The sequence below is a fragment of the Miniopterus natalensis genome, chromosome 17 (assembly GCF_054644295.1).
Source record: "Miniopterus natalensis isolate mMinNat1 chromosome 17, mMinNat1.hap1, whole genome shotgun sequence".
NCBI classification, from domain to species: domain Eukaryota; kingdom Metazoa; phylum Chordata; class Mammalia; order Chiroptera; family Miniopteridae; genus Miniopterus; species Miniopterus natalensis.
In genome coordinates, this window is record NC_142097.1 from 21,672,892 (window position 1) to 21,700,304 (window position 27,413).

General features: G+C 49.0%; 1 protein-coding gene across 1 annotated transcript; it reads right to left on the reverse strand.

Moving 5' to 3' along the window:
* Positions 1-3,832: 3,832 nt before the first annotated feature.
* DBF4B (DBF4B-CDC7 kinase regulatory subunit) lies at positions 3,833-27,077 on the reverse strand. Its single transcript, XM_016202080.2, is given in 13 exon segments — positions 3,833-5,135; positions 5,138-5,895; positions 6,794-6,918; positions 7,064-7,172; positions 10,845-10,961; positions 13,124-13,169; positions 14,847-14,880; positions 16,754-16,827; positions 18,172-18,256; positions 19,520-19,570; positions 20,163-20,348; positions 22,564-22,721; positions 26,884-27,077. Coding segments are annotated over 13 exon segments (1,908 nt in total). The 5' UTR covers positions 26,918-27,077; the 3' UTR covers positions 3,833-5,004.
* Between the last annotated feature and the right edge of the window lie 336 nt (positions 27,078-27,413).

The window sequence follows — 27,413 nt, forward strand, 5'->3', positions numbered from 1 at the left end:
ATCCCCTCCTCCAACATACACAAGACCACACAGCAAGCCCAATCTGTGGCCTGGGCCTTCAAGGCTGAAGCACATTCCTACCACTTCTGTGTCTCTGGTTCCTTGGGCTTCTTGTTGGGGAGACTTCTCTCTGGTGGCATTCTGGACCAGCTCCAGGGGAGGCTCAATCTTATGGCCCTCGGCCCCAACAGTTCCTTGTCTTCCTGAGTTCCCCAGCTCTAAGCAGGTCCAGCTGGGCATGTCGACCCTCCTCGGACCACACCCCACTCCCCAGCCCGAGGCTGCCATCTTGTCTTCCATGTCAGCTCTGCTTTGCTGCACGCCTCTCCCAAGCTAGAAGCCTGTTTCAATTCTCTCACCCACCTTCCCTCTCGAGGTCTGGGACTGCGGAGACAGCCTCTCCTCAGACCAGGGGTCCCTGGTGGGCTCCGTTGGTCCCTCTGCTCCACTGCTTATTTCCCCTAAGAGGCCTGGGAACTCTGGAAATTAAAGGTTGGTGGCCACCGTTTCTGTCTTGATGCCACCCTGGGGTCACCCCTGCTGAGGAAGCTGTTAGGCTCTGGTCCGGAGGCCTCCACCAGGAGCCCCCTCCAGGGCGTCTGGGGTCTCCTTTCCCTGCAGTTCTTCCTGTCCTTCAGCCAATTCTTCCCTCCAGTTTTCCTGCTGGGCTGATGTGGAGCTAAGACTTAGTCACAGCAGCTGCAGGTAAGAGGGGGGTGTCAGCTGCCCCAGTCCTGGGTGGAGTGATGGGCAGTGATTCCCGCCAACAGACGATATTCAAGCCCTGTGCCCAGTCTTCGGGGCCGCAGCAGAGACACCACCAGGCAAGGGGGCAGGGTGGTGTGGAGAGTAAGATCAGGACTCAGGTCTCCAGGCAGCCAGCTGGGGTCCCAATCCTGGTTAATGGCTGTGTGACCTTGAGCAAGCTCCCCAACCTCTCTGAGTCTGTTTCCTCATCTGTGAAAAGGGGGTTAGAAAAGCCCTCCCTCACAGTGCTGCTAGGGGATAAATGAGGCTCATCAGTTCATTTATCCCCCAGTGCCCGGGGCACAGAAGGGGCTTGCACAATCCATGTTGACCTTAAGGTGCTGAGGAGAAAGTCCAGGGTCCAAAGAAAGTCTTGATGGCTTGGGGACCTGGGGGCCCTCTCTACCCAGAGCATGGGGACACTATGCCCGGTGACATGATGGTGGGTGGGGAGCAGTGGAAGTGCCCACAGCATTGGGACAGGAAGTTCATTCTGTTTCTGCCCAGATCCCAGCCGTCTGTCCTCTCCAGCAGCAGAGGGCTGCTCTTGTCATCTGAATATTCCTCCGAGGGGAGCCTCACGCCCCCCACCCCCCCATTTTCTGAGCGGCCCCCTTCTTCAGTCTCTGCAGCTTGAAGTCAGCCTCAGGGAGTTGGAGGCATCCAGGGTGCCTGAATCCTGGGGGGACACCATCCTTGAGAGGTTCATAGCACAAATGTGGTCATGCCCCCAGGGCCCGACTTGCTATGGGGGTTGCAGCACCCACCCCACTGCCCCTCTTTCCCACATCAGGGATCCTGCTAGAGTTCTGGGAAACCAGCTATCAGAAAATGTGAGGGCCCCTTAGCAGCTTCATCCACAAATTTACCCTGGAAATGAGGATGCGGCTCAGAGAACCATCCCAAAGTGGGCGATTAGTGAAAATAAGCTGTATTGACTGTCTAGAGGGAGGCCTCCTGGGGGTGTGTGCAGGGGGAGGGCGGTGGTGCTAGTTTGCTGAGTGTTTACAATGTGCCAGGCCCTGTGCCCAGTACCTCACAAACATATCTAATTCTTGTGACTTCCTAGTGAGGCGGCAACTACTGTTACCTCCATTTCCCAGATTAAGAAAACTGAATTTCAGGAGTTGCCAAAGGTCACAAAGTGGCAGGATCCAGGTTTGAACTCAGGCCTCCGTGGCCTGAAGGCTTACACTATAGGGTTCATGGAGAATATGGAATATAAGCGTGAAGAGTGGGGCATTCTTGCTCTTGTTGAGGGGCATTCCAGGTCAGGGACCAAGAGCAAAAGACTCGGTGGTCAGAGACAAGTGGATCCACCTGGCTGGCTGGGGTCTGGGTGGGCCTAGAGAATGCCGGGGAAGACGTGACAATGGGAAGGGGGAGCTAGGCTTGGACCAGAAATGAGTTCCTAGGTAAGTCGGTCTGGGGTGGCCGCGGGATGGGAGGGGTATGAGGGATTTGTTGGAGGCTGTGGTATTTTACTATTGGAAGGACCTTTGAAATCATCTCATCCTAGCCCCTTACTAAGATAAGAAACCGAGGCTCAGGGTACTAAAGGAACTTGCCCAGTCAGTCTGAGCTGGGGTGGTGGCTAGATCGCCTGCCTTCCCACCTAGCACAGGTGAAGGTTAGAATTCAGAAGGTCAGGGTGGAGCTACCATTCAGGTCACAGCTCCAAGTGAAAGAGCCAGTGTCTATAGGTGAGAACAAGGGTCCCGACTCTGGTCTGGGGCAGCAGTGAGGGCTGGAGGGCTCATTAGAGCTCTCAGAGTGACTCAGGCAGACATCTCATGCTTATGCTGAGTGAGTGCACTTGGTAAAGGGGGGGGGGGAGGCTGGAGATAAAGGGGGACCAGGCTAATCTGGGGCCACTGTGAGTGGGGGAGCCAGGTTTCAAGAAAATAGGAGAAAAGGACCCCGATTTTGGTAATTAGCAGGTTATCCGGTGACCTTGGGATGGACAGCCCCAGCTGAGTGCTTTGGAGCTCTCAGCTGAGTATGATGGAGCTTTGGAGGGGGAAGGTGCGGAGGCGGCGGCAATGGCTATAGACGGAGAAAGTAGCCAGAGAACAGGAAGGAGCATTCCTCGAGCTACTGGATCGATGCAAGTGTTTTCCAGGCTGGTTTTCAGGCAGAGGGAAGAAGAGGTGGCCAATCTGAGGAGGAAAATGACAAGGCTAGAGGGGTGAGCTGGAGAGCACAGGGTCCGCCTGCCTTGGGGAAGGACACTGCTTCCTTTCAGCCAGATGTTGAAGACGAAGTGAGGATGACACAGTGCCTGCTGAGCCTGAGTTAAGATCACTGGTTGAGAGCGAGTAGGCTTTAAGTCCCCATGTCAAGGAGCCACTGAGGGGCCCAATATGTCAAGTAGCACCCATCTGTCCTGGGTCCCCTCTAAATTTATATCCTGGAAGCCAGAACAGAGACATAGCTGTGGTGAAGTGTAGCCTTGACCTGGCTGAAATGTGATATCCAAGGTCACAATCATTGAGATGGGAGGGGAAGGCCACACAGTTGGATGTGAGGTCCCGGGTAGATGGTGACAAGGGTGTCAGAACCTGGTGTTGGAGTAAGCAGCATGTTAGGGTGTCAGGACAAGGTCTGAGAAAAGAGGTGGGGGGAACTTGTCACCCAGAGTGGCAGTATCATGGGAAAGGCACTGGGGCGAGGCATCCTGTGGCACACCAGGGACCAGAAGGAAGCCATTGCCTGAGCCCTGGGAAAGGGGAGAAGGACCTTAGCAGGGTCCTAGTCAGAGCAAAGGAGTTTCCTTGGGAGTGGGTGGTGAGCAAGCCTTCTACGGGAGGCTCTTGTCCTGCTACCCAGAGAACAGCGGAGCCCAGTGAGCGACCTGAGACTGGACAGAGGCAGCCCCACCTGCCTTCAGCCTTCAGTGGGTAGGCCTTCGGAAGTGGTGGCACTCCTGCAGGCTCTCTCACTTGCAGGAGGCTCCTGTCCTGCTAGCCAGTTATTCTGTCCCCATCAGCTGGGCCCTCAGCCCTGCCTTGGGTCTCTGGAGGGCAGAGGAAGGCCAATCGCTTTGATATTTGTTATTAAATTTATTTACAGTTCCTGAACCAAGATTAATTGTGAAAATTTAATAGGAATGGCATAAAAAGGCCAAACATGACCTCTGTGAGGGTTGTACACACACTTGCTCTATTTCTAAACTAACAACTCAGGTCATCACCCGCAGCTAGGCCCCCCTTTCTTCCTCCAAAATGAGAACAGAATAGCACCAGGCTTCTGGTAGCTTCAACATTTAAAGAGACAAACACACAGAGGCAGAGAAGGGTGAGAAGAACCACAGTACAAAATGTAATAAAAAAGAAGTGGCTAAAGAATCGATAGCAAACCCATCTCGGTCTCCAGATTAATGGCTTGGCTGAAAGAAATGGGGGGAGGTCCTTGGGGAGGGAGGAAAGAGGGTGATGGAGAAGTTGGCAGGTGAGCCACGGCCCCTGGTACAGAACCCCGGGTGGGCAGCCTAGACTGAGGCAGGGAAGAGCAGACAGGGCTCTATCCCCAGAGAGGGATCTGGCCACATCCTGGGCTGAGGGGAAAGGTCAGTGCTGGGCCCACACTAAGTGCAGGGAGGGAGCTCTGTAAGCGCAGCAGCCGAGCCCCTCCTCTGCTTCATATGTTCCTGAGGATCTGTGTGCACAGCGTGGGGTGCTGGGGGAGGGGACACAGACACAGGCATTTCGGAAAGCAGGAGAGAGCCACATGCTTGTGGGAAAGGAGGTGGGGGTGGGGAACACTAACCCTGGGCTCTGCAGAGGCAAGTGCCTGCGGAGGGACAGGAAGCCAGGCCAGGGTTCCTGCTGCTCCAGTTTTTTGTGATGCTTTCTGATGCCAACCTTGCCTCTGCCTCCTGGCAAGTGGGCAGCTGGCTATGGCTGGACAAGCCCATCACAGATCACTGCCCAGTCAGGAACATGGCTGGAAGGACGGGTAGGAGAGGGCAGCCCCCAAGCCCAGCCTCTCTTAGTTCTACCTGGACACTAGGTGGGCGGGAGGACTGGATCTGTCCACCCAGAGCTTGGTCATGAACACAGCTGTTCACTTGGACTTCAAAGGCCAGGCCCCAGGTTCCTTCTGGCTCCATTGGAGAGGCCCTGGGGTGCTGCTCCACCGTGTATCTGGTCTGCCCTGGCTGGGTGTGCAGCACTCAGCACAGGTATAACTTGTATCTGTGTACTGGCCCTCGAGTCAGCTGTCTGGCCCTATGAAGAGCTCCGTGCCCTGGGGGACTCATAGGAGCAGTTTGCTGCTGGTGCTGGGACATAGGGAGGCAGGGGGCTGGGAGAGGCTGGCTCCCCCACTGGCTGGCAGAGGGTGGGGGAGAGAGGTAGCCTGGCTCTCTGCAGGTCCCCCTGGGGTTACATGCCTGCAGCTGAGTGCAGGTGGGCTGACAGCTGACCAGGAGCTGCAGAGCAACTGGGAAGCTGGTCAGTCTATTGAGAGCCAGGGCCAGGGGCTGCACACTCAGAATCCTCAGATCCTGGGGAATATCCTCCACCAGGCCAGGGGAGCTGTGTGGCCCAGAGCTCTGCTTGCCTGTCTGTAAGCTGCCAGGGGAAGGGGTCTGGGACGGAGAGGCTGGTCTGTGGGTGATACAAGGGCAGGAGGGAGGTCAGAGACCTGTACTCATGGCCTGGAAGGGGAAAGGAGAAGACATGCCTGCCATCCGTTGTCCTGGTGCTACAGGGGCTGAGGGCTCTTGGGACAAAGGAGACCCCTGGCCTCTTCTCAGAATTGCCACTGGGGAACTGAACCTTCCGCTTGTGGCCAACAAGTGCCAGGTCTGGGCCAGAGGAGAGGTCCGCAAAACCAGAGCTGGTCAGGAGGCAGGGGCAAGTAGGGCTTCTGGACAGCAGTGTCTCTGGGGGGTCCATAACGACATCAACCAACCTCCCCAGGTCTTGGCAGCTTGCTACTGGTCCAGGAATCTCACCAGCCCCCACACGTTCAGTTGGTGACTTCCTGCAGCCCACCATCCCATCCTGTTCTGCGATGCCTTGGGCCTGGTGGTCCTCTTCCTTCCTCATCCTGGGAGATGCTGATCTGTCACAGGAGGGATGGCTGGGAGGCAGAGTCTCAGGACACAGAGGGTCACGATCCAAAGCCGGGGAGCCTGGCTGCCTGTGGGGACAGAAATACCCTGTGGGCCACAGGCTCAATTCCAAAGTAGGCAGTAAGCTGGGATCCTCTGGGGCAGGCTGAGAGCACAGTGGGGGTGGGGCACGCATGGTGCTACTCTTCTGGGTTTTAGGGTACTGAAGAGACGTGCCCACTCTGGGCGCCTGTGAAACACTCACTCTTTGGGTCTTACCCTGCGGCAGTGGCAAGTGCTGTTTGTACCTCTCTTGGCTCTGTGGCCTGTGGTCCAAGGATGACCAGAGGAATAGGTTAGAGGCTGCTCCATTTAATAACTTCACAGAGGCAGCTGTGCCCTAAGGCCACTGGAGGAAGCAGCACAGAGCCTGGCTGGCCAAGCGGGGCCCAAGAAGGGAGGCCTGAGGTAGAGACTTGGGCTTAGAGGTAAAGCCACAGCTTCTTGGTGGAAGCTCAGAGAGCCCTGGAATTCTACTGAACCCCCTGCAATCCTTTCTGGGGGTAACTTCTAGATGCAGAAAGACTTGCTCTTCACTCCCCCGGGAACCCCCCTCCACATTCTAGAAGGCCTGACAGGCACATGACCTGGCACATGACCAGGTACACAACCAGAAGTGCAACTGCCGAATGCTCTCTCAGCCCCCACAACTGTGGCCATGCCCACATGTTAGGAAGGGAGCTGTGTTCTGGTCTGGGTCCAGCCCAATCGGCTAAGGCCACAGTAGAGGTTCGTCCCACCCCTTATTTCTAAAACAAACAAAATAGAAGATGATGGGAAAGAAAGGTGAGGAAAGAGAAAATACCACAGCCTGGTCCATGCTGGCACCAACCTGAGGATTCCTTCCCACCTGGAGGGGGCAGCAGCGGAGTGAGAATGCGGCTCTGGCCACCACCCTTGGCAGGCTGCACCACGTCACGCGCTCACCTGGGGAGGCTGGCCTGGAAGGGGATGTCCGCGAAGCTGTGGCTGAGCTGGGCGATGATTCGATCTACTTCTGCATATGGGTGGGCTTCTAGGGCAAAGCTCTGGTGCTGGGCACTCCGGAGGTGCTGTCCGGGGGTGAGAGGAGGCACAGGGCATCAGACATGGGGCTAGGATGCCAGCAGACCTCCCAGCCACACCAGGGAGAGACTGGGCAGGAAAGGCTTTCTCAGAACAGTCTGGGGAGCAACTGCTTAGAGGGAAGGGGCTCACCCCATGGAGCTCCTCAAAGGCCTCCTGGCAGCACTCGCAGTAGCCTTTTTTCCTCCTGGGCACCGTGCGGGTGGCTGATCTTGGGCTTGGCTGTCGGTCCTTGGGTTCTCTGGGAAGAGTACAGGGTAGGGGAAAGTGGTCACTGCTGGGGCCCTAAGAGCAGAACTACTGCTCCAGGGCCTGGAGCCCAGGCCAGAGAGGGGATGGACGAAACGGCCACGGAGCTGGGCAGGCACAGGCAGGCCTCAGCACTTGTCCAAGGGGGGCAGGAGAAGCAACAAGGAAGATGAGACCTCCCTTGGGCACGCTGTCCTAGCTCTGTCCTTTCCCTGCTCACACATCTCAAACTGCAGGTGAGAATGAGTGGTGGTGGGTGGCGGCAAGCATCCTTTGAAGGACAATTCCAGCTGTCCTCATACCCAAACCCACCTTTATTTGAAAGGGAAATGAAAGGGAAAAGGCCTCAAGAGCAGCAAGGGGACTGTACTGCCTTTGACTCCACCTTATATGCTCCCACATGCTTACTTGTCCCTTGCACAGCTGCTGTCTTAACTAAGGACTTTCAAATCTCTCAAATCTGATTTCTCATCTGAATTCCAGTCCCATATTTCTAATGACCTGTAGGGCATTGCTACTGGGCTGTCTGAGCAAACTCAACAAATCTAAAATATTCCCCTTTAAGGACTTTCTAAGTATTACACAAAACCCAGGAAACAGAAAAAACTTCCAGCCTGGCCGGGCATGGCTCAGCGGTTGAGCGTCCACCTAAGGTTCAGGAGATCGCGGTTCGATTTCCAGTCAGGCTCGATCCCCAGTTTGGGGTGTGTAGGGGGAAGCCCTTCAGTGATGACTCTCTCATCACTGATGTTTCTCTCTCTCTCTCTCCCTCTCCCTTCCTCTCTTTGAAATCAATAAAGCTATATTTCAAAAAACAAAAAAACTGATAAATTCAACTACATGAAACTTTAAAAAAATGTATGCATGGCAGAAAAGAAGCAAAGTTAAAAGACAAACAACAAACTGGGGGGTGGGGGCTGTTAATAACACAGCAAAGGGCTCATTTCTCGACTACATGAAGTGCTCCTTACAAATCCATATGAAAGTGATCAATAACTGAATAGAGAAATGGACAAATAATATGCAGAAGGTGCACACAAAGAAATTCAAATGATCAAACAAAACAGATGGAACCTCATTCATAATGGGAAAAAATGAAAATTTTAATTACACTGAGATACGGTTTTTAATCTCAGATTGGCATAAAGCAACAAGTCTGACAGCTCTCGGTATTAGTTAAGGGGATGGGGCAACAGGCTCTCTCCAGGGTGGGTCAGAGTGTTTACTGGCATCACCTCTATGAAAAGCAATTTGGCCACATTTATCAAAATTATAAATGCATGCCCAGCCAGCGTGGCTCAGCGGTTGAGCATCGACCTATGATACAGGAGATCCCAGTTCGATTCCCGGTCAGAGCACGTGCCCGGGTTGCCGGCTCGATCCCCAGTGGGGGGTGTGCAGGAGGCAGCCGATCAATGACTCTCTCATCATTGATGTTTCTCTCTTTCTCTCTCCCTCTCCCTTCTCTCTCTGAAATCAATAAAAACATATTTAAAATATATATATATATATACACACAAATGTAAGCACGCTTGTACCCAGCATTTCCACTTTTAGGAATTTACTCTGCAAATATACTTGAACAATCAAATTTTCTCTGAACAAGGCGATTCACTGCAGCCTTATTTATAATAGCAAAAGACTGAAAATAATCAATAAGAGACTGGCTAACACAGTAAACTCACGCAACGGAATGCCCTGCAGCCATAAAAGGGAATACAGATGCTTTTTAGGTACGAATAGGAAATTAACCTAAGATACAGCAGGCTGCAGTGGCAAAAGCAAGCCCCAGCACAGCAGATCTTATGCTGCTCTTTACGTAGGTAGGGGGAGTAAAGAACACGATGTATGTCCACGTACATAAACTATCTCTGGAGACGGACCCACGATCTGGAGATTAGAAGATGGTTGTGGGGGACTTTTCACTCTAAACCCTTTGTAATGCTTGAAAAATTTTTTTTAATCCTCACCTGAGGATATGTTTTTATTGATTTTTAGAGTCAGAGAGAGAGAGACAGCCAGACAGACAGACAGACACTGACTGGTTGCCTCCCATATGCACCCTGACCGGAGATCAAACCTGCAACCTTCTGGTGTATGGGACGACACTCAAATCAACTGAGCCACCCAGCCAGGGCTGTAATGCTTGAATTTTAAACCAACATAGTCTTTTATTTTTCAATCCTCAGCTGAGGATATGTTCAGAGAGAGAGAGAGAGAGAGAGAGAGAGAGAGAGAGAGAGAGAGAGAGAAGCATCGATCAGTTGCCTCTTGTGCACACCCCGACAGGTTCAAACCTACAACCTTTTGGTGTACAGGATGACACTTCAACCAACTGGTCCACCCAGCCAGGGCCAAAATAATCACTTTTAAATTTAAAAAATTAAACATTTCCTCTCACAGATTACGCACACACGCGCACGCACGGAACCCTGGCCAAAGCCGTCTCTATGCTCAAGTGCAGGTACCAAAGCTTCAGTGCTTCGCCATCGTCCCTTTACAACCACTTGGCCCCTGCGATTCTGAGGCCATCCCAGGCCGAGCACCACCCACCAGCCCCAAGCCCACAGCCCCCGGCTGGCTCTCTCTGGTATCCCTTGCGCCTTCTCGGAAAGGTGTGAAGGGCACCTGGACTTCACCTCAGCTCGTTCTCTCCTTCCTCCCCTCCGCCCGCTGCCACATTCCCTTCAGCTTTTCCTCTCATCTGCACTATTTCCTGATCCCACCGCCTTTCTCTGCTGGTGTAACCTGCAGCCCCTCGTTGGCCCTAGGACCCCTCGGCCTGAGCCTGCTCTGTCCTGTTCTCCTGGTCTGTGAACTCACTCTGTGGCCCAGAAGTTAGAAAGGGTTTGAGAAGGCACCGACTTCATGAACTGAGCTGCGTTCCTTCTGTGCTTTGGTCAATGAAGGTTCACATCTCACATACCTGCTAAGAAGGAATGCTAAGCCTATAGGCCACTTTGGGCCATACGATGCAGGAGGCCTCCTAGGTCCTCTGCCCCTTAGTTATTCCCTGTTTAGCCCAAAGGCCTCAAATTCTGATGTACATCAAACCACCCAGGGAGCTTGGGAGGATGCAGCTTTTGGGGCTCCATCATCAGAGATTGTGATTCTACAGATGTGAACTGGGGTCCAGGAACCTGCATTTTTTTTTTTTAATCCTCACCTGAGGATATTTTTTCCATTGCTTTTCAGAGAGAGTGGAAGGAAGAGAGAAACATTGATGTGAGGGACACACATCGATTGGTTGCCTCCCGCACTTGCCCCGACTGGGGCCAGGGTACGTGCCCTTGGCTGGAATCGAACCAGGGACCCTTCAGTACATGGGCTGACACTCTAACCACTGAGCCAAACGAGCCAGGGCCAGGAACCTGCATTTTTAATGGAACCCCAGGGGGCTCTGATGAAGGTGGTCTACAGATTTGAGTTTCAGAGACCAGCCTTTTGTCCTCTGGACACAAGTCAAATTCTTCAGTAGGGATGAAGAACACCAAATAAAATGGATGAACATTCTTTGTATCTCTCTTCTCTGGGCTAAGTTCCCAGAATAGACTTCGCCTAAGGAGCTAACACATGGCCATTCCCAAATCTGACCAGCAGGCCCCGAGGGGAAGGACTCCGGCCTGTAACCAGCCCTCGTTATTCAGGAACCAGAAAGACCCACCTGGTACGGTGTGAGCTGCCCGGGGTCGTCGGGGCCTCAAAGGGACTTGCGTCTTTGGGTCCCAGAAAAGAAATTTCAGGAAAGGATTTAAACTGATGGTGGAAAGGACGAAACTTCCTGAAACACAGAAAACTTCCACTTTGACTATAGTGGGGAAGGGAAAGGGGGAGGAAGGCAGGCCAGCCTGATAAAGTGGACTCTCACCCGCACATCCTACAGGTTCTAAAACAAAACTCATCAGCCTTACTGGGTTAAATTAGCACCTATGCCCTCCCTGCTTACTTTCGAAGCCTGTTTATTCACTGCCTCATCTGAACTCCACAGCCGTTCCTGAGCGGGGTGAACAAGTGGGGTAGACAAAGCCCAAAAGGTCCTGGAACTCGCCCAAGGGCTCACAGCTAGTATGCGGCCAAGACCTGACTGGAAGCCACATCTCCTGACTCCTGACTAGTTCTTCCCACACTTCCGTTTGGTACTTGACCCTAAAACAAACTTTGAGGACCCTAGCCCCACAGAATCTAAATGGAAGGACGTTTGGACCAGAGCAGTGATTTTCCTGCTCCATGAAGAGCAACACTTTTGCTCTGGGCTGGTCCTCTGCGCCCAGAGCAGGTACAGTTCTGAACAGAAGAGGCACAGTAAAGGTTCTGACAGTCAGACCCACAGTGGGTAGTTTCGGTGGTCTGCCTCAAACGGCTCAGATTCAAGCTCGGAGCCGGATCTGATCACGTAGGGATATACTCAGCAAACCCTGCCGATATAACTGAGCACCCCGTGTCCAGTGCCATGGCCCGTGCTCTGGGGAGTACAGGCCATGGGTTCCTGGGTGGCACAGTGAGAGCCTGTGGCCTCAGGAGTGAATGAACAGGTTTCTTGGACCCTTAAAGAGAAAAGGGTGCCCTCACAGCCCTGGCGCCCCATTTCTTTCTCTTCGTGCTGCTTTGCTTCGGCTCAGGAGGCCAGGGTGGTGAGGCTGGTAAGGCTACCAGGCTTTGAAGAGCACCTGCTTCAGAAGCTCATAAAAAGAATCACAAGAAACCTCAGCTCCGCTTGGATCTCTTCTGCTGCCTACGATGCTGGGGGCACACAAGTACGTGTACTCCCCTCAGTGAAAGTGGCATCACCTGTGCCTGCCACGTGATGCCTCCCGAGGCTTGGCGGTGTGTCTCAGCCGCTGTGCATGAGTCATGACTACTTGAATTTAACTGCCTGTGAAGGGGCTGGGATTGGCGGACATGTATCCCATCCCACCAGAACTGGAGAAGATAGCACCTCAATGCCATCCGTGTTCTTTCCACGCATTTTGGGCCACCAAAGCCAACTCTGTACTGTGTGCAGGGGCCGAGAAGGGCACTCAGGCCCATCTGGAGGATGGGCAGGCGTGCCATGCTCTGGGGCTGGGTCTTGAGCTGCCCTGAGTGAGGCTGAGGGACCCAGAAAATTCTAGTCCCCGGACTCTCTGCTGGGTACACATGGGCTTTTTTTCTTTTCAAAACCTTTCCTTTTGAGATAATTATAGGTTCACATGGACTTTTGATCTAGTACTTACTGAAGAGTGAGTGATAGCCCAGGTGGCTAACAGCTCATCAGGCTATCATCAATGTGACTTTCCTGCTCCAGGTAAAAAGGGTCCCTAACGGTGGACAGGGCAGAGTGGAGAGGGCCCCAGGCAGGACAGTTAGGACACCTGGAGTCTAGCCTTGGCTAAGGTTCATTAGGAAAGTGGCTGTGTGCAAGCCCTAATTTCTCTGACTTCAGCTTCCCCACTTGGAAGAGAATGGACTCTCTCCCACCAAAAGCTGTCATGAGATGACATGTGCCAGTAGAGGGTTATGCACAGCAAAACAGAGGGGCTTCATCAAGGCAAGGGAATCCGAGCACCGCCCCAAGCACCCTTGCTTCAGCCAAGATGACTACATTAGCCCTGTACTGGGGCCAGCAATGATTCGATAGTAAGTGTCAGCATATACCTAGGAGTAAATGTGGAGAAATAACGAGTTGGACAGGACATTACGAGATCCTAAAGGCAGAGCATTAAAAGGAGGTAATTTACATATGGATCATTAACCTCTGATTCATGACTAGGGGTGCCAGCTGTGCATGCCACCCTCAGAGGCTCCTTCTGGTCTCTTTGAGACTTCTCCATGACAGGGGGAGAAAGAGGCTTCTGGGAAGACAAAGATGCAGGGCTGAGAGGCTCCATGACCCCATGTGAGTTTGGGACTTCTCCTCCATGTGGGCCTGATAGGGGTGAGGGGAGAGGGAGAGGCCCTACTCACCTGCTCTCATCTTCAATTTTGAGAAATGGTGCTTTTAGTCTGGCCACTGAAAAGGAAGAGCACACACATTAGCCATCTGTCTGCTCCAGTGCAGGCCCCACGTGGCAAACACAGGAAATGCTCAGAGAGATGAGGCCCTGCCAAAGCCTAAGAGCCTCTCAGAGACGGCACGTGAGCTGCCACAAGGTGTGCCTTTCAGTTTGGCAGACATGAGGCACCCACTCCCATCTCCTCCAGCCTCTACCCTGGGAGAACGAGTTCCAGCACTGGGGGGAGAGGCTGCAGGGAGCCCGGGGTCCTAGGCATGCCCTCCCTTGGCAGGACAGAGAACTCTCATGCATGTGGGTTCTGGAGATTGTCAACTGACCATCAGAAACTGAACTGAGTGGGAGAAACCCAGCCCCTGCTGCTTTCTGTTTCCCAGACCTTTACTCCTGGTGTCTCAGGATCCTGAGGGGCCTGCAAAAGCCCCCAGTCAGGATGCTCCATGAGGACCCTGGCTTTTCTTGGAGGGGAGGACCAGAGAAGAAGAGAGCTAAAGAGTGTTTAGGGCCCGGTTGGGTGTGGCTCAGCAGTTGAGCATCGACCTAGGATCCAGGAGATCACTGTTTGATTCCTGGTCAGGGCACATGCCTGGGTTGTGGGCTCGATCCCCAGTCGGGGGTGTGCAGGAGGCAGCCGATCAATGACTCTCTCATCATTGATGTTTCTACTCTCTCTCTCCCTCTCCCTTCCTCTCTCTGAAATCAATAAAAAGATATATATATATATATATATTTTTAAAATAAAGTGTTTAGGGATCTAAACCCATCAAAGGTGAAATCTGGTTCCTGAAAAAAATAGGGCAAAGGAGTTCTAGGAGGAAAAATTTGGAGTCAATTAATCAAGAGATTCATCCTCTACTACTAGTTAGTTATTTGCACAGGGTACCAAATCTCTTAGGCATTAAGAACTATTTCTACCTTCCCACAGTGACCAGAAGGGGCTAGAAGCCTGGGCACAGCTGACAGCTACTGAATCTCCAGGGCTGGCACCTCACAGCTCTAGACCTGTTTGAGGAGGCCACCGGCATCAAAGCAAAAAAGGCAGCCTTTCTCCCAGTAATTACTTTTTTCAGGGCGATTCCTTGTCTAATTAACTGAGACAGTTATTAAAATCAATTCCCCCACAGATTTCCTTGAATTTTGAACACAAGAGGTGCCAAGTGACTTTTCTTAGCTCTTGCTTGTGCACGAATAAATGCCACTTAAAGAGCATCTTTGGGAGAAACATCCAGGAGGAGAAACTCTCCTGCTGTCCAAGAGGAGCTGGGAGCCGGGCCTGTCAATCTGCCTGTTTGTCAATTTCAGGGAGTTTGGCATTTCTGAGAGTAGTAGGCAGCTGCTAAACTGCCCACTCCAAACTGCTCCTGAATCAAAAGGAAAGGATGCAGAACTTCAGTTGGTGGCCAGGAACAGCCAGAGGACACCGGAGCCAGAGTGACCTCATGGGGTCTTGGCTCTAAGGAGAAGCCCCAGCCCAGCAGCTCTAGACTTGCTCATGAATGCCCCTCTCCTGCCACTCGCCTCTCCAAAACCCAGGCCCTGGAAACACGATGGGACAACACAACCTGGACCTGCTTCCTGCCGCAGAAAAGTGAGCAGATGCTGCCACAGAGGGAGTCGCAGGCAAGCGTTTAGGAGGGAGGGATTGCAATTAGATGAGGAACAGCTCCCACACTGACCTTTCCGTGTTCTTGACTCTGCTGGACATGTTCCCTAAATGGAAAGGGAAAATAGGTTAAGGATGGGAGGGAGTCAAGGGGGTCGAGGAACTGGGCAGATGAGCTGAGTTGCTGTGAGTCTGCCCCACTTTGCTTCCTGTTGTCAGCGGGGCCCTGAGCTAGATCTGACCTGAGCACAATGGCTCCCTCCGCCTCCCCAGGGACACAATGAGTGGTGAGCATTGTGTGGGAATCTCAAGCTGACTTTGTAGAGGGAATGCAGGCTGGAGCAACAGCAAGAGCTGTGGAGCCCCACAGGCCTGGGTAGGAAGTGGCGCTGCACTGCCTGTGATGTGAGGAGCACTCACCACCTCCTCAGATGTGGCACAAATGGGTAGGGACAGGTAATAGGCCTGACACAGAGTAGGTGCTCCATAAATGGCAGCTGGTAAATACAAGGCCATCCAGGCATGCTGCCATTCCAGGTCAGCTTACAGGACAAGGGTAAAGACAATGCTTTTTGCTTTCCTGTGCCCCATCTTGTGTACCCTGTTGGTCAAAACCAACATTTAGGCCAAGGTCAAACAAAGCTAACATTAAAAACTAAATGGACCCTGACCAGTTTGGCTCAGTGGTTAGAGCATGAGCTGGAGGACAAAAGGGTCCCGGGTTCGATTTCCAGTCAAGGGCTCGTACCTTGGGTGCAGGTTCGATCTCTGACCCAGGCCAGGGCACTTGTGGGAGGCAACCAATCGATGTGTCTCTCTCACATCAGTGTTTCTCTCTCTCTCTCCCCCCTTTCCCCCTTCCTAAAAATCAATGGAAAAAATATCCTCCAGTGAGAATTACCAACAACTACAAAAAACTAAATGGAAAAAAATAAGAAATCAGTTAGGGTTGGCGGATGGGGCAAGATGAGAGAGCCAGTGAATCTGTGACTGCAGATCCTCCTCCAGGCCACATCTCCAGCACAAAGACACCCAAAGAAGCCTTCCACACCCCCTCGTATATTGCACCCAGAACTCACTCCAAAAAACTCCCAAGTGTCTACAAAATAGATTATTAGTGAACGAAGTCAAGTAAGAACACTGCATTTACATAAAAGGGAGAATTTTTGATATATCTGCTGTAAATGCACGGAGTCTGAGAAGGATACCTGATGAACTGTTCACACTGCTTGTCTCAGGAAGGGAGCTTGGTGGCTGGGGAATAGTTTCTGTTGGAGGGGAGAGACTTTCACCATATACCTTTTCCAATTGTGACAATGCAAACCTATTTAACAGCACCAGCAAAACCCCAAAGAGCCCTAGATCAGAGGTATAGGGCAAGAGGCGTTGAGGCAGAGGGCTCCATCAGGTGTGCATGTGGTTTGCTACTGCTCTTGGTCCGGCTCCTGGGTGCCAGGCCCTGGGTGGACCTGCAGGGCTCTTAGGCCTTCCTCAGATTCCGGCTGGGTGAAAGCAGTGGCTTTAAATCAGCCTGGGCTCTCTTGATGAGATACATACAGTTCTAACTCGAGCAAAGGAAGGAAAAACCAGACCAGAATTTGGAATATGGCAGCTATTTCAACCACACCTCCCACCCCTGCCCCCACCCATGCTATCTGCAGGCTCATTCCCAGGCCAAGACACATCCCCAGAAAGGCAGCCTGGCCAGCAGGCCATGGGCATTTATGTTTTATCTAGGCCAGGATTATCCACGGCCCAGGCGGCAGTCAATGCCTCAGTGCACCACGGGGGATTTGCAGGTAGCACAGGGAGGAGAGGACAGGCTATACATATGAGGGATGAGCTAACAGAGAGGCTGCACTGCTCTTACTTTTTCCAGAATGGCCGGGAATAGATGGGTGGGGCATATTTTCTAGAGTTGTCACACACTTCACAGTTTACACACCATCCATTTCCCTTCGGTTCAGCAGGATGACCTACCTCTGGCTTCTTTGGCCCTTGTTTCTTTACACATAAAGCATCTAGAGAGAGCTGCTGCACGTGCATCATCATTTCTGTGGAGAAAACAGAGGCTGTGGCCGAAGGCTTCACTCCTTACTCCCCAGCAAAGCCCCTTCCTGAGGCTGCAGGACTAAAAGTCTCACCAGGCCTGGCACATTGGATCACACCAGCCTTGCCTGCCACCTTCTGGCTACATGTCACCTCTGCACCTGCTGATAATAAAAGAAATGGCTGGGTCCTCTATCCCTGGAAAAGGAACTAGGCTGACTTTTTGCTTTTGTAGCACTTTTTTTTTTTTTTTAATCCTCACCTGAGGAAGATATGTTTATTGATTTTAGAGAGGGAGGGAGAGAGAGAGAGAGACAGAGAGAGAGACAGAGAGAAACATCGATCAGTTGCCTCCTGTACGCGCCCCCGACTGGGATTCGAACCTGCAACCCTTCAGTGTACAGGACGATGCTCCAACCAACCAGGCCATACGGGCCAGGGCTGAATATAACTCTTGAATATAAAGTGACTTATGGCTAACAAAGGGCTTTAAGGTACTACTGAAGAGCTGCTTCTGTGGGGGAGACCAAGCCACCTGAGTTACTCAGATGTATCCTTGGGGTGGGGAGGGGGGGGCCTAGCAGGGGCTACACACCTGGAGCTTCTCTAACCACAGGAAGGCAGGAAATTGGATCCAGTCAGAAATGGCTCATCTTCCAGTGACAATGGGACCCCCCACCTCCCAGATCAGGGCCTTCCCACACACAGTTCTCTGTCCCCCTGACAGATCTCAGGCTGGATCTGGACCAGTCCCCTTAAAGGATCAGAGAAAACCCAACGCGCAGTGGAGCTGGATATGAAGGCCAGTCACCTCCAGCCCGTTTGGGACGGCTATTCTAGTGTAAATTTATTACAACCTGCAAACAGGTGGTGACAGTGTGGGGCAACCCTATAAAAAAGAAAGAAGAGGAAGTTTAGTTGGGCCAAACTAAGTTGGAATGTGGGTCACACAACTCACTCTTGGTGAGACTACGGATAATTTACTTAATCCCCCTAAGGCTCAATTTCCTCGCCCGTACACTAGGCAGAGGACTGTGGTGAGGATTGAATGAAGTAATTCCTAGCACAGAGGAAACACCCGGTAAGTGGCCATGGGGATGAGGATTATTTCCTTACTTGTGAAACAAGATCATTACATTAGCTTGAGGAGACTGGTGAGTGGGTTCAACAGGAAAGAACTTCAGAGTACACTGCCATTGTCGCTGCCGGTCTCCACACCCCCCCACTGTTGAGGATCAGCACGGTAACTGAGTATGCCTGGCTTCCAGCCAGCTTGCACAACTACCATCCCTCTGAAAGGGGTCAGTCACCAACTCTCCCCTCCACAGGAGCCCTGGCAGAAACGGTACCGTCCACATGCAGAATCCTCACTCCCCAGGAGCGGGCGTTGGTCAGGAGGCTGCCGCCGCTCCCGCCGCCTCCGCCGCCGCTCCCCTGGAAGGACCAAGCAGAGTCAGGCAGGAGCGTGAGATGCCACAGGGCCTGGACACTCTGCGCACAGGCTGTCCTGGCTCTGGGACATCTACATGGAGGGATGTGGTGGGAGAGTCCACCCCACCCCCCGGGGGACACCTATCCTACATCTGGGGGGCACGGCCCGCTGGTCTACCCACATTCTGCTCCCGCCCCGTGAGGCCAGGAAGGAGCACAGGCCTGTAAGGGAGCTGCTTGCTGGGAGGGCTCTGTGAGGAGCACACAGTGCGTAATACACACCAGTGACAACCACCATCATCTAGCAGAGAGCTCTGCTGGCCACACGCTTTTCCCGCCCCGCTGCGTAAGTCTGACACCCTCCTCCCTCATCACAGCCAGCGCACCATCTTGATGGCACTTCAGTAACTCCTCTCACAAGATCACCTTAATTCCTCCTCCTGCCACTTAACTTTAATGGTTCTAGATTCTCACAAAACGGATGAACAGCTGCCCTGGTCAGGTAGCTCAGTGAGTTAGAGCATTGTCTCGATACACCAAGGTTGTGGGTTTGAACCCCAGTCAGGGCACTTCAACCAGTGAATGCATAAATAAGTGGATCAAGAAAGCAATGTCTCTCTCCCCTCCCTTCCTCTCTCTCTCTCAAATCAATAAATAAAATTTTAAAATCTTAAAAAACAAAAATAGATTCACAAAGTCTGGCTATATGCAGAGCAGACACATCCCACAGCATCCCTTCAAAATTCTCTTGGTAGGCTCTGAGTCCAAAAAATCAAGGAGTCAAATCCCGGCTCTATCACTGATACCCTGGGTGACTCTGGCTTAATTACTTAACTTCTCTGAGCCCCACTTCCCTCATCACAGCCAATGCACTGTGAGAATGACAATACATCTTATAGGTTGTGTTTTATGTTAGTACAGCTGACCCTTTAACAACACAGGGTTTAGGGGTGCTGACACCCTGCACAGTTCAAAATCTGCATATGACTTTTGACTCTTAAAACTTGTCCCTTGGTATCCGTGAGGGATTGGTTCCACAACCTCCCGTGGATACCAAAATCTGCGGATACACAAGTACTCTATATAAAATGGCATAGATCAATGAATACAGTCGGCCCTCCACATCCATAGACTCCCAACCATGGATCAAAAACAGTATAGGTAGTTATTGAAAAAAAGCCCAGGTATACGTGGATCTGTACAGACAAACCTGTGTTGTCTGAGGGTCATTTGCACTTCAGAAGAACCTTGGAAGCCTCAGCTCACCTGGTTTCTGATGGCCTTCTGCAGTAGCTCCTTCCCTCTGCTCATAGGTACCTGACAAGAAGAGACGAGCAATGACGTACGTGGTGTAAACCACCTGTGCACAGATGTTTCCTAGGAGCTGGCGAGGATGACTTGGAGTCATAGCTCAGAAAGCTGGGAGCAATGACAGCTCAGGAGTGGCCGCAATGAGAATCTAGAACCTTTTAGAGGCAAAGGTAAACCACACACAAGTTCAGGTCGCCCACAGAAAGCTGTGGCCTGGACCCTGGTGGAGAAGGGCATTCTGAATTCACCAGAGGTCGAAGTGTTACAAATGTTAAAGACTTCCCTTTAAGAGTCTCTGCACTCTCCAGTAGATAAGTCTAGGCCAATTCCAATAGCCCTCCCTGGTTTAGAGGACTCTCCTGCTGTTTCTGAACCTCTGACTCTGCAGTCCCATAAAAAGGGACAATACAAGGAAATGCATGGGGAGAGCATGTTGTGAGGCGTTTAGATCGAGAGCTGTGAAAATATTTTCAGCCCCTGAATTCTAATGAGAAATTAAACCAGATGAAACTAAAACCAGAGACGGCCTCAAAGGGCTCATTGAGGCTTACTTTCTTTGTTTACAGAATACACCTTTCCCACTCCGAGAGGTTCTTACCAAGTCTACAGGTTTCTGTGAAGGCCTGGTATGGCTGCCTTTTGGATCGGCTGTGGACGGTGTTTCCATTCTAACCTCGCTGGGGCTGGAGCAGCCTCTGTGGCTTGTCCCACTGCTCTCTGCCTTCGCCTCCCTGCGGCTGGACACGATGTAACTTACTTCTTTGCTCAGAAAACCCTCAATTACCTGAAACGAGATCACAAAGGTGGCTGAAAACCAAAAGGCAGATGTAGAATCATCAATACTGAGAGGTTGGAGAAGGAAATCTTGGCTGCTCGAAGTTCCAGAATCAATGTCTTTAAATAGACCAAATGCAGTTCTACACTGGGCCCCCGAGTAGCCATCATCCTGAAATATAATAGGGTTTATATATATAATACAGGTTGTCTCTAGAAATGCTGCTCCTGACCCCGCAGAAGGCCACAGGCTTTGAGTTACTGAGCAGTTTATGGGTTTGCACGGAGCAAGACCAAACTGAAGGGACCAGAGAGGATTAAGGGGTAGCTTAGTTAAGCCATGATTTTTTCTGTGAAGATACACGAGACCTCCAGACCCCGCCTCTGTAACCTTGACTACACTACTAAAAGAAGCCTAAAATATGAAACCAAAAAGGGTTTTGGCTACTATTCAGCTGCATAGGTATCTGCTCATCTTACCTGTAAGTCTTCCCTGGGCGCCAAGAGGGTCTGACTCATCTTTGCATCCCAGGAACCCAACACAGTGCCTGAAGCACAATGACACTTAACTCATGTTTGTGAGAAGAGGAAAAGATGGAAATCAGCAGTGATGAGCTGGAAAATGTTTAATGACCCACTTTCCAGGGGGAAAAAAATCCCTGCTTTGTAGCATTTGTTGACTTCTGTGGGGTAAATACTCCCATTATGGCTGCTGAAGAAGCCACAGGGGCACCCAGCACCAATTGCCAGATGTGTGAGTGAGGTCAACTTGGTCTTTCCAGCCTAGCTAACCCTCTAGCCAAATGTAGCTGTAAGAGAAACCACCAGCAGAGAAACCACCTAGCCAATCCAGACAGTAGTGAGAAACAGCTTGTTTTAAGCTCAAATCCTGGAATGGTTTTTATACAGCAAAGGCTAAATGACAGAAAAGACTAAAAGTTCAAATGTATTTTTAGGCCAGTGTGGGTCTATGACTGTCATTCAGTCCATCCCCACTGCTGAGTCTCTATATCCAAGTTTCTGTTAGATTGACAGCAGAGTCTCTGCATTCTAAGCCTCTTCAAGCATTTTCCCCAGTGACCCACCTCTTTGGGGCCAAGCACTCTCATCCTATTTTCTAAACACAAGAGATGTCCACCCGACCCTTACTAAAAGTACCACATGACATACATCTGCTTTAAAAACATTTTAAAGGACTCAAACACAGAAATGCTTTTTACCCAATGTTGTTCACCACTGTGTTATTTATATGAGCTCAAATTTAGAAATAATCTAAATGTCCATAGGGTAAGTCAAGCAAATTAACAATCCACTCAAAAGAATATTATATTCTCATTGTAAATAATGCATATGAGGGACAATAATGACAGGAAAGTGCTAATGGGCAAAAAGGTTATGGGCAAAAAATTGGTAATAAAAAATTTGATCTTATGATCATAGCTACACAGAAAATAAGCATTAAAAAAAGGACAGAATACAGAAGTAGATAAATGGTTACCCAGGGTTGGGGGATTGAGAGGAAATGGCAAGTGACTGACATGGGTCTGGGTTTCTTTTTTTGGGGGTGATGGGAATATTCTAAAATTGACTGTGCAATCACACTTGGACATCTCTGTGAATATTCTAAAAAACACTGAATCTTTCCCTTTAAATGGGTGAATTTTATGGTATGTGAATTGTATCTCAATAGAGCTGTGAGAGAAAATGAAAGAGGAAAGAAAATAGTCCAGAAAAGAACTCAAAACATCTGCCCAGCCAGGTGTGGTTCAGAGGCTGAGCATCAGCCTAGGATCCAGGAAATAGCGGTTTGATTCCCGGTTGGGGCACATGCCCGGGTTGCGGGCTCGATCCCCAGTCGGGGGTGTGCAGGAGGCAGCCGATCAATGACTCTCTCATCACTGATGTTTCTCTCTCTCCTCCTCTCTTCCTCTCTCTGAAATCAAGAAATATATATATTTTTAAAAGAAACCAAAAAAATCAAAAACCCAAAACATCAAAATGATGGTTGGTATTTGCAGCAGTTCCATGTTCTCTAAAACTTCTAGAATGAACAGATAGTATTTTTCTAATTAGGAAAAGAAATTAAACTTTATTTTTAAAAATGGTTTATACTTAAAATTGCTTTGGAAAAATATAACGATATCACTAAATATACCTGGAAGACAGATACAACCCCTCTCCTGCTCCTGCCCTACACGCTTATCACAGGAGAGGAGGCTACATACCCCCCCCAGCTGCTGGATGGCCCCCGTCAGAAACTGGAGATTCCTGCCAGCAGGCAGATCCAAGTAAAAGGACTTTCCGGAAAAGGGCTGCCGCCTCCTAGCATCTGGTGAGCTCTTCTGGCATTTTCCCAGACAACTGGAAACTCCTAGCTGAGCCCCTAGAAAACAACAACAAAGAGGAGCCAAGTGAGAAGCTTGAGGTGAGAGCGCGCTGGAAGTTAAGCAACCCTCACCCACAGCCTCTGCGCCGTGTGCCCGGCGGGGCCCTGGGCACACAGGGACCAATGCGAGACAAGTGTTCCTGCCTTGGGGTGGTCTCCCCCAGTCCCTAAACTCAGCAGAGGGGCATAGGTTAGGGCCTGCGCTTTTGTATCATCCTTCCAGGAGCACATTACTAGTCAGAGTGGCTAACAGTCTCACGGGAACATTAGCTTATAAGAAAATATGAGGCAATCGAAGACAGCAAGACGCTTTCTCTGGCATACGTTATTTATCTGTCATAAGTAATAAACCGACAGAAAAAAGAATTTTAAAGTATAATAAATATCCTCAAAAAGGCAAGGAAGGACACTGGAAACATAAAAATAGGAATCGTAGGTAAAGAAAAGAATTGAGAATCTAGAATATAAGTAAACCAGATAAGAATCTGACAGAAGAGACAAAAAGCATCATTATCTATCTGAGCCTGGGCTCTGCGTGAGTCTCCCTGAGATCTCAGAACCACAGGCCTCCCAAGAGTGTGGAATTCAAATTCATACTACTTATGTGGTCTATGAACTCACTACGACCACCACCAAACAGAAATTAATGTAAAAAGTAATCCCAGCTAGTAACACTTGGCATAGCTCAAAGAATCAAAAGCAAAATGACTCTAGAGGTAGATAGCTCAGACCAGAGTTCCCAGAATTTCCTCAGATAAAAGCAGCATTGAATTTTAGCTCACACTCCAACACTATAAAACCTACGGAGGAAACAAACCTCCATGGATAAGAGTTAGCAGAAATAAGAGATAGCAAAATGAGATCTCTGAGAGCTCCAAATAGAATGACCACATATAGACTACAAAATAAGTGCCTAAATTAGTAAATACTTTAATAAATATTTAAAATGCTACGAGAAAATGAATGTCAACTTAGAGTTTTATATTTGACTAAGCAATTATTCAAGATTGAGGGTAAAATAAAAACATTCCTCAAACAAATAATACTTCAGAAAGTTTATCATCAACCAATTATTACTAAAGGACTTTGAAAGGTGTACACTGGCAGGAAGGAAACTGAACCCAAAAGGAACACTGAAATGCTAAAAAAATTAGTAAAAAGTATACATATAAATCTAAACAATTACTGACTGGATAAAACAATAATAATGATGAATAATTTAGAAGTGAAAAAGGAAAGACAATAATAATGATATTGCTGCTAGAGAGCAATAATGCTAGATGGGGTTGGGGGTAGTTCAGACAGAGCACTCTAGCCCTTGTAGTGTTTAAGAGGAGGGCCAGAAATATTTACATAGCACGCTGGAGGCTGAAAGAAGATGGATCATGTCTTCAAAACTCTGAAGAAAAACTATTTCCATAATGAAAAATTTAGATTTAGTTTAACTTAAATTTTAATGATATTAAAATTTTGTATATTTTAAATATAATGTATTTGATTTTATAATTCTTTAGATTACCACTAGCTAATAAAAATATAATGTGAGTCACAAATGTGAGCAACATCAGTGAATTTTTTTTAAACTGAATTTGAGAGAGAGGAAGGGAGAGGGAGAGAGAGAAACATTGATGGGAGAGTGAAACATGGATCGGCTGCCTCCTGCATGTTCCCTACCGCGGATTGAGCCCACAACCTGGGCATGTGGCCCAACAGGGAATCAACCGACAACCTTTTGGTGTTAGGGATGACGCCCAACCAACTGACCCACACTGCCTGGGGCGACATCAGTAATTTTAAATTTTCTAGTAGTCACATTAAAAAAGTAAAAACAAAACAAAAAGCAAAAACAGGTGAAATTATTTCTAGTAATATATTTTATTTACCAACACATTAAAAATATTATCATTTCAAAATATAATCAATACAAAATTATTAATGGAATATTTTACTTTTTTTTTCATATTAAGTCTTAGAATCAGTGTGTATTTTACCCTTATGGTCCATCTTAATTTGGACAGGCCACATTTCAAGTGCTCAGTGGCCACATTTCAAGTGCTCAGTAGCCACATATGGCCAATGGTTACCGCATAGTACAGTGTATCCTTAGATCACTGAGGTCAATAGAAAAACAAAATATGTGAAAACCTTTATTATAACAACTTAATTCATGGTTTTGCTGAAGTGAAGTAAATGAAATTTTGTAAAATAAATGTATAATAATTAAAACAAACAAAAATTTCCAACCTAGAATTCTACCTAGGTGAACTAGCATTCAAAGATAAGGTAGCACAGAACTGTCAGAACTGCAAGGTCTCAAAAAAATTTACTTGTCATGTACCCTTTCTTAGGAAGCTATACAAGAAGATAAACTCTGCTAAAAGCATGAAATAGCCCTGGCCGAGTAGCTCAGTTGGTTAGAGCACTACCCCATATGCCAAGGTTGAGGGTCCGATCCCCATCAGGGCACACACAAGAACCAACCAATGAATGCATAAATAAGTGGAACAACAAGTTGAAGTTTTTCTCTCTCTAAAATCAACAAATTAAAAATAAATAAATAAAATAAAAACAGTAAACAGAAAAAGGAAAATATGGAATTTAGAGTATAGAGAATCTATATTCTATATATAGAGAATCTATATTCTGTAGAGAATCTATATTCTAAGAGGCAAATGAAATTCCACAGAATGATGAAGGGAGATCCTAGGATGAAATTAGTGTAACAGGCCTAGTACCCAGCTGGGCCAGACTGAGGCATTAAAACAAATGGTCTCAGAAGGTAAGTCTCCCAAAGAAATTGATAAGATTCTCTGATGAACCTCTAAGTATTGGGACAAGGTTCAGATAGATCTCTGATAAACAGAGTCTGGACATGAATTAGTGATCCACACACAGAAAACAAAGCATATTTCATAGTTTACTATATGGCTCAGCTTGAATAATCTTTCCATAATCATAATAATGTAAATACAAAATTACTGAACAAAAAGTACTACATTATATACTGGGAAGATGGAAGGAGACGAGCTAAATGTGAACGTGGTGTAGAAGAGTGGGGGAGGATCAGAAAAAAAGCTTTATCTTCTATATTAGAAAGACAATAGATATAATTTAAAATTGAAAACAACAAAAGCAGTGAGCATACTACTTAGAAATAAGAAGGTAAATACTAGAAGAAATAGCTAAAAGAGGGTAAATGGCTGTTCCCTAGGCAGTGGGAGTCAGGAAGGATGAAAGGGGGAGCAACTCCTGCTCCTGCTTTTTTGTGCATAACAGACCTTGACTTTTTAAACTATGTAACAGTAAAACTCTGATAAAAATAAAGTAAGCCAGTAAAATTCATACCTAGTCATGTTATAGTGAATTTTAAGAACAAATATAAAGAGAATAATCTAAACTCTTTTAAAGTGAAAAGCAGGTAACTTACAAAGAAACAAGAATCAGATTGACATCAACTCTCAACAGCATCTATTTTTTGCAAGAAGAAACTACTGTCATTTTTCGGTGTGTTAAGGGGGAAAAACTTTGACTCAATAATTGTAATATATGGGTGAAATAAAGATACTCTCAGGCATAAAGCCCCAGAAAGTTTGTCACATAAAGTTCCTTTTTGAAAACACTCTTGGAGAAAGTTCTCCATTAAAACAGAAACAGATCCAGAAGCAAGCAACAAGGCATGGGCAAAGAAGAGTAAATAACTTAGTAAAGCGTATTACTGTTTAAAAGGCAACAACCAAATAGCATCTCTGTAACATTCCAAAACTAAAACGAGAAGAGAATAAAAGAGAGGGGAGGAGAGTATTGAGGGAAAGGAGCTAAAATACTTATATAACTGCGTGGGGAGTGTTTAAGTTTATCCATAAGCTTAATACTTTTATGGTAGAAATATTCGTGAATATGGGTTTCATATTCATGGTTACTCAACCGTGACTTCCCATCTGTCAGCCAATCTTGTTCATAATTTCAGACTGAAAGCTCTTGTTTGACCCCTGCCGTGAATTCCTATATGATCCATGCCATCCATCAACACATATAACACTCACAACACTCACACTGAGGTCCACTAATAATTTGAAAACCCCAACAGGGCAAATATCCCTCTGCCTTTCCCTCCCAAGAAGCTCTGGGGCAGGAGTAGCGACTTTGACCTGTTACCTACCTAGGTCCGGAGCCCGGGGCCTACTCTCAGCCATGGAACTCTCCAGCTCAAGGCAATCGTTGCCCGAAAAAGACAACGATTCGGTGCGTGCACCGAGAGGTCGCTGGTGATTCCCGGTCAAGGCACAAGCCCGGGTTTCGGGCTCGGTCCCCGGTAGGGGGCGTGCAGGAGGCGTCCCATCGATGATCAGCTCTCACATCGATGTTTCTTTCTCCCTTCCTCTCGCTCTAAAAAAATCAATAAAAAAATATTTTAAATAAAAAACCCCAAATGAACCACCGTCAGTAGCCTATGACCTTCCACCAGCACCCCCCCCCCCCCACCTCCCCAACCCCGCACAATCCCCAAAGCGGTCACCAGGAGCAGCAAGACTCAACTCCATCCCTACCCGCATCCCATCTCACCCCCCGCGCCACCTTCCTGGCAGTTGTGACCTCAGTCCCTCCGTCCCCTTTAGATCTCTGTCCACACAACTCCTGTGGCCCCTCCTGGCCCCTCTACCCTCCCCAATCCCCGTCTCCACCTCCCCA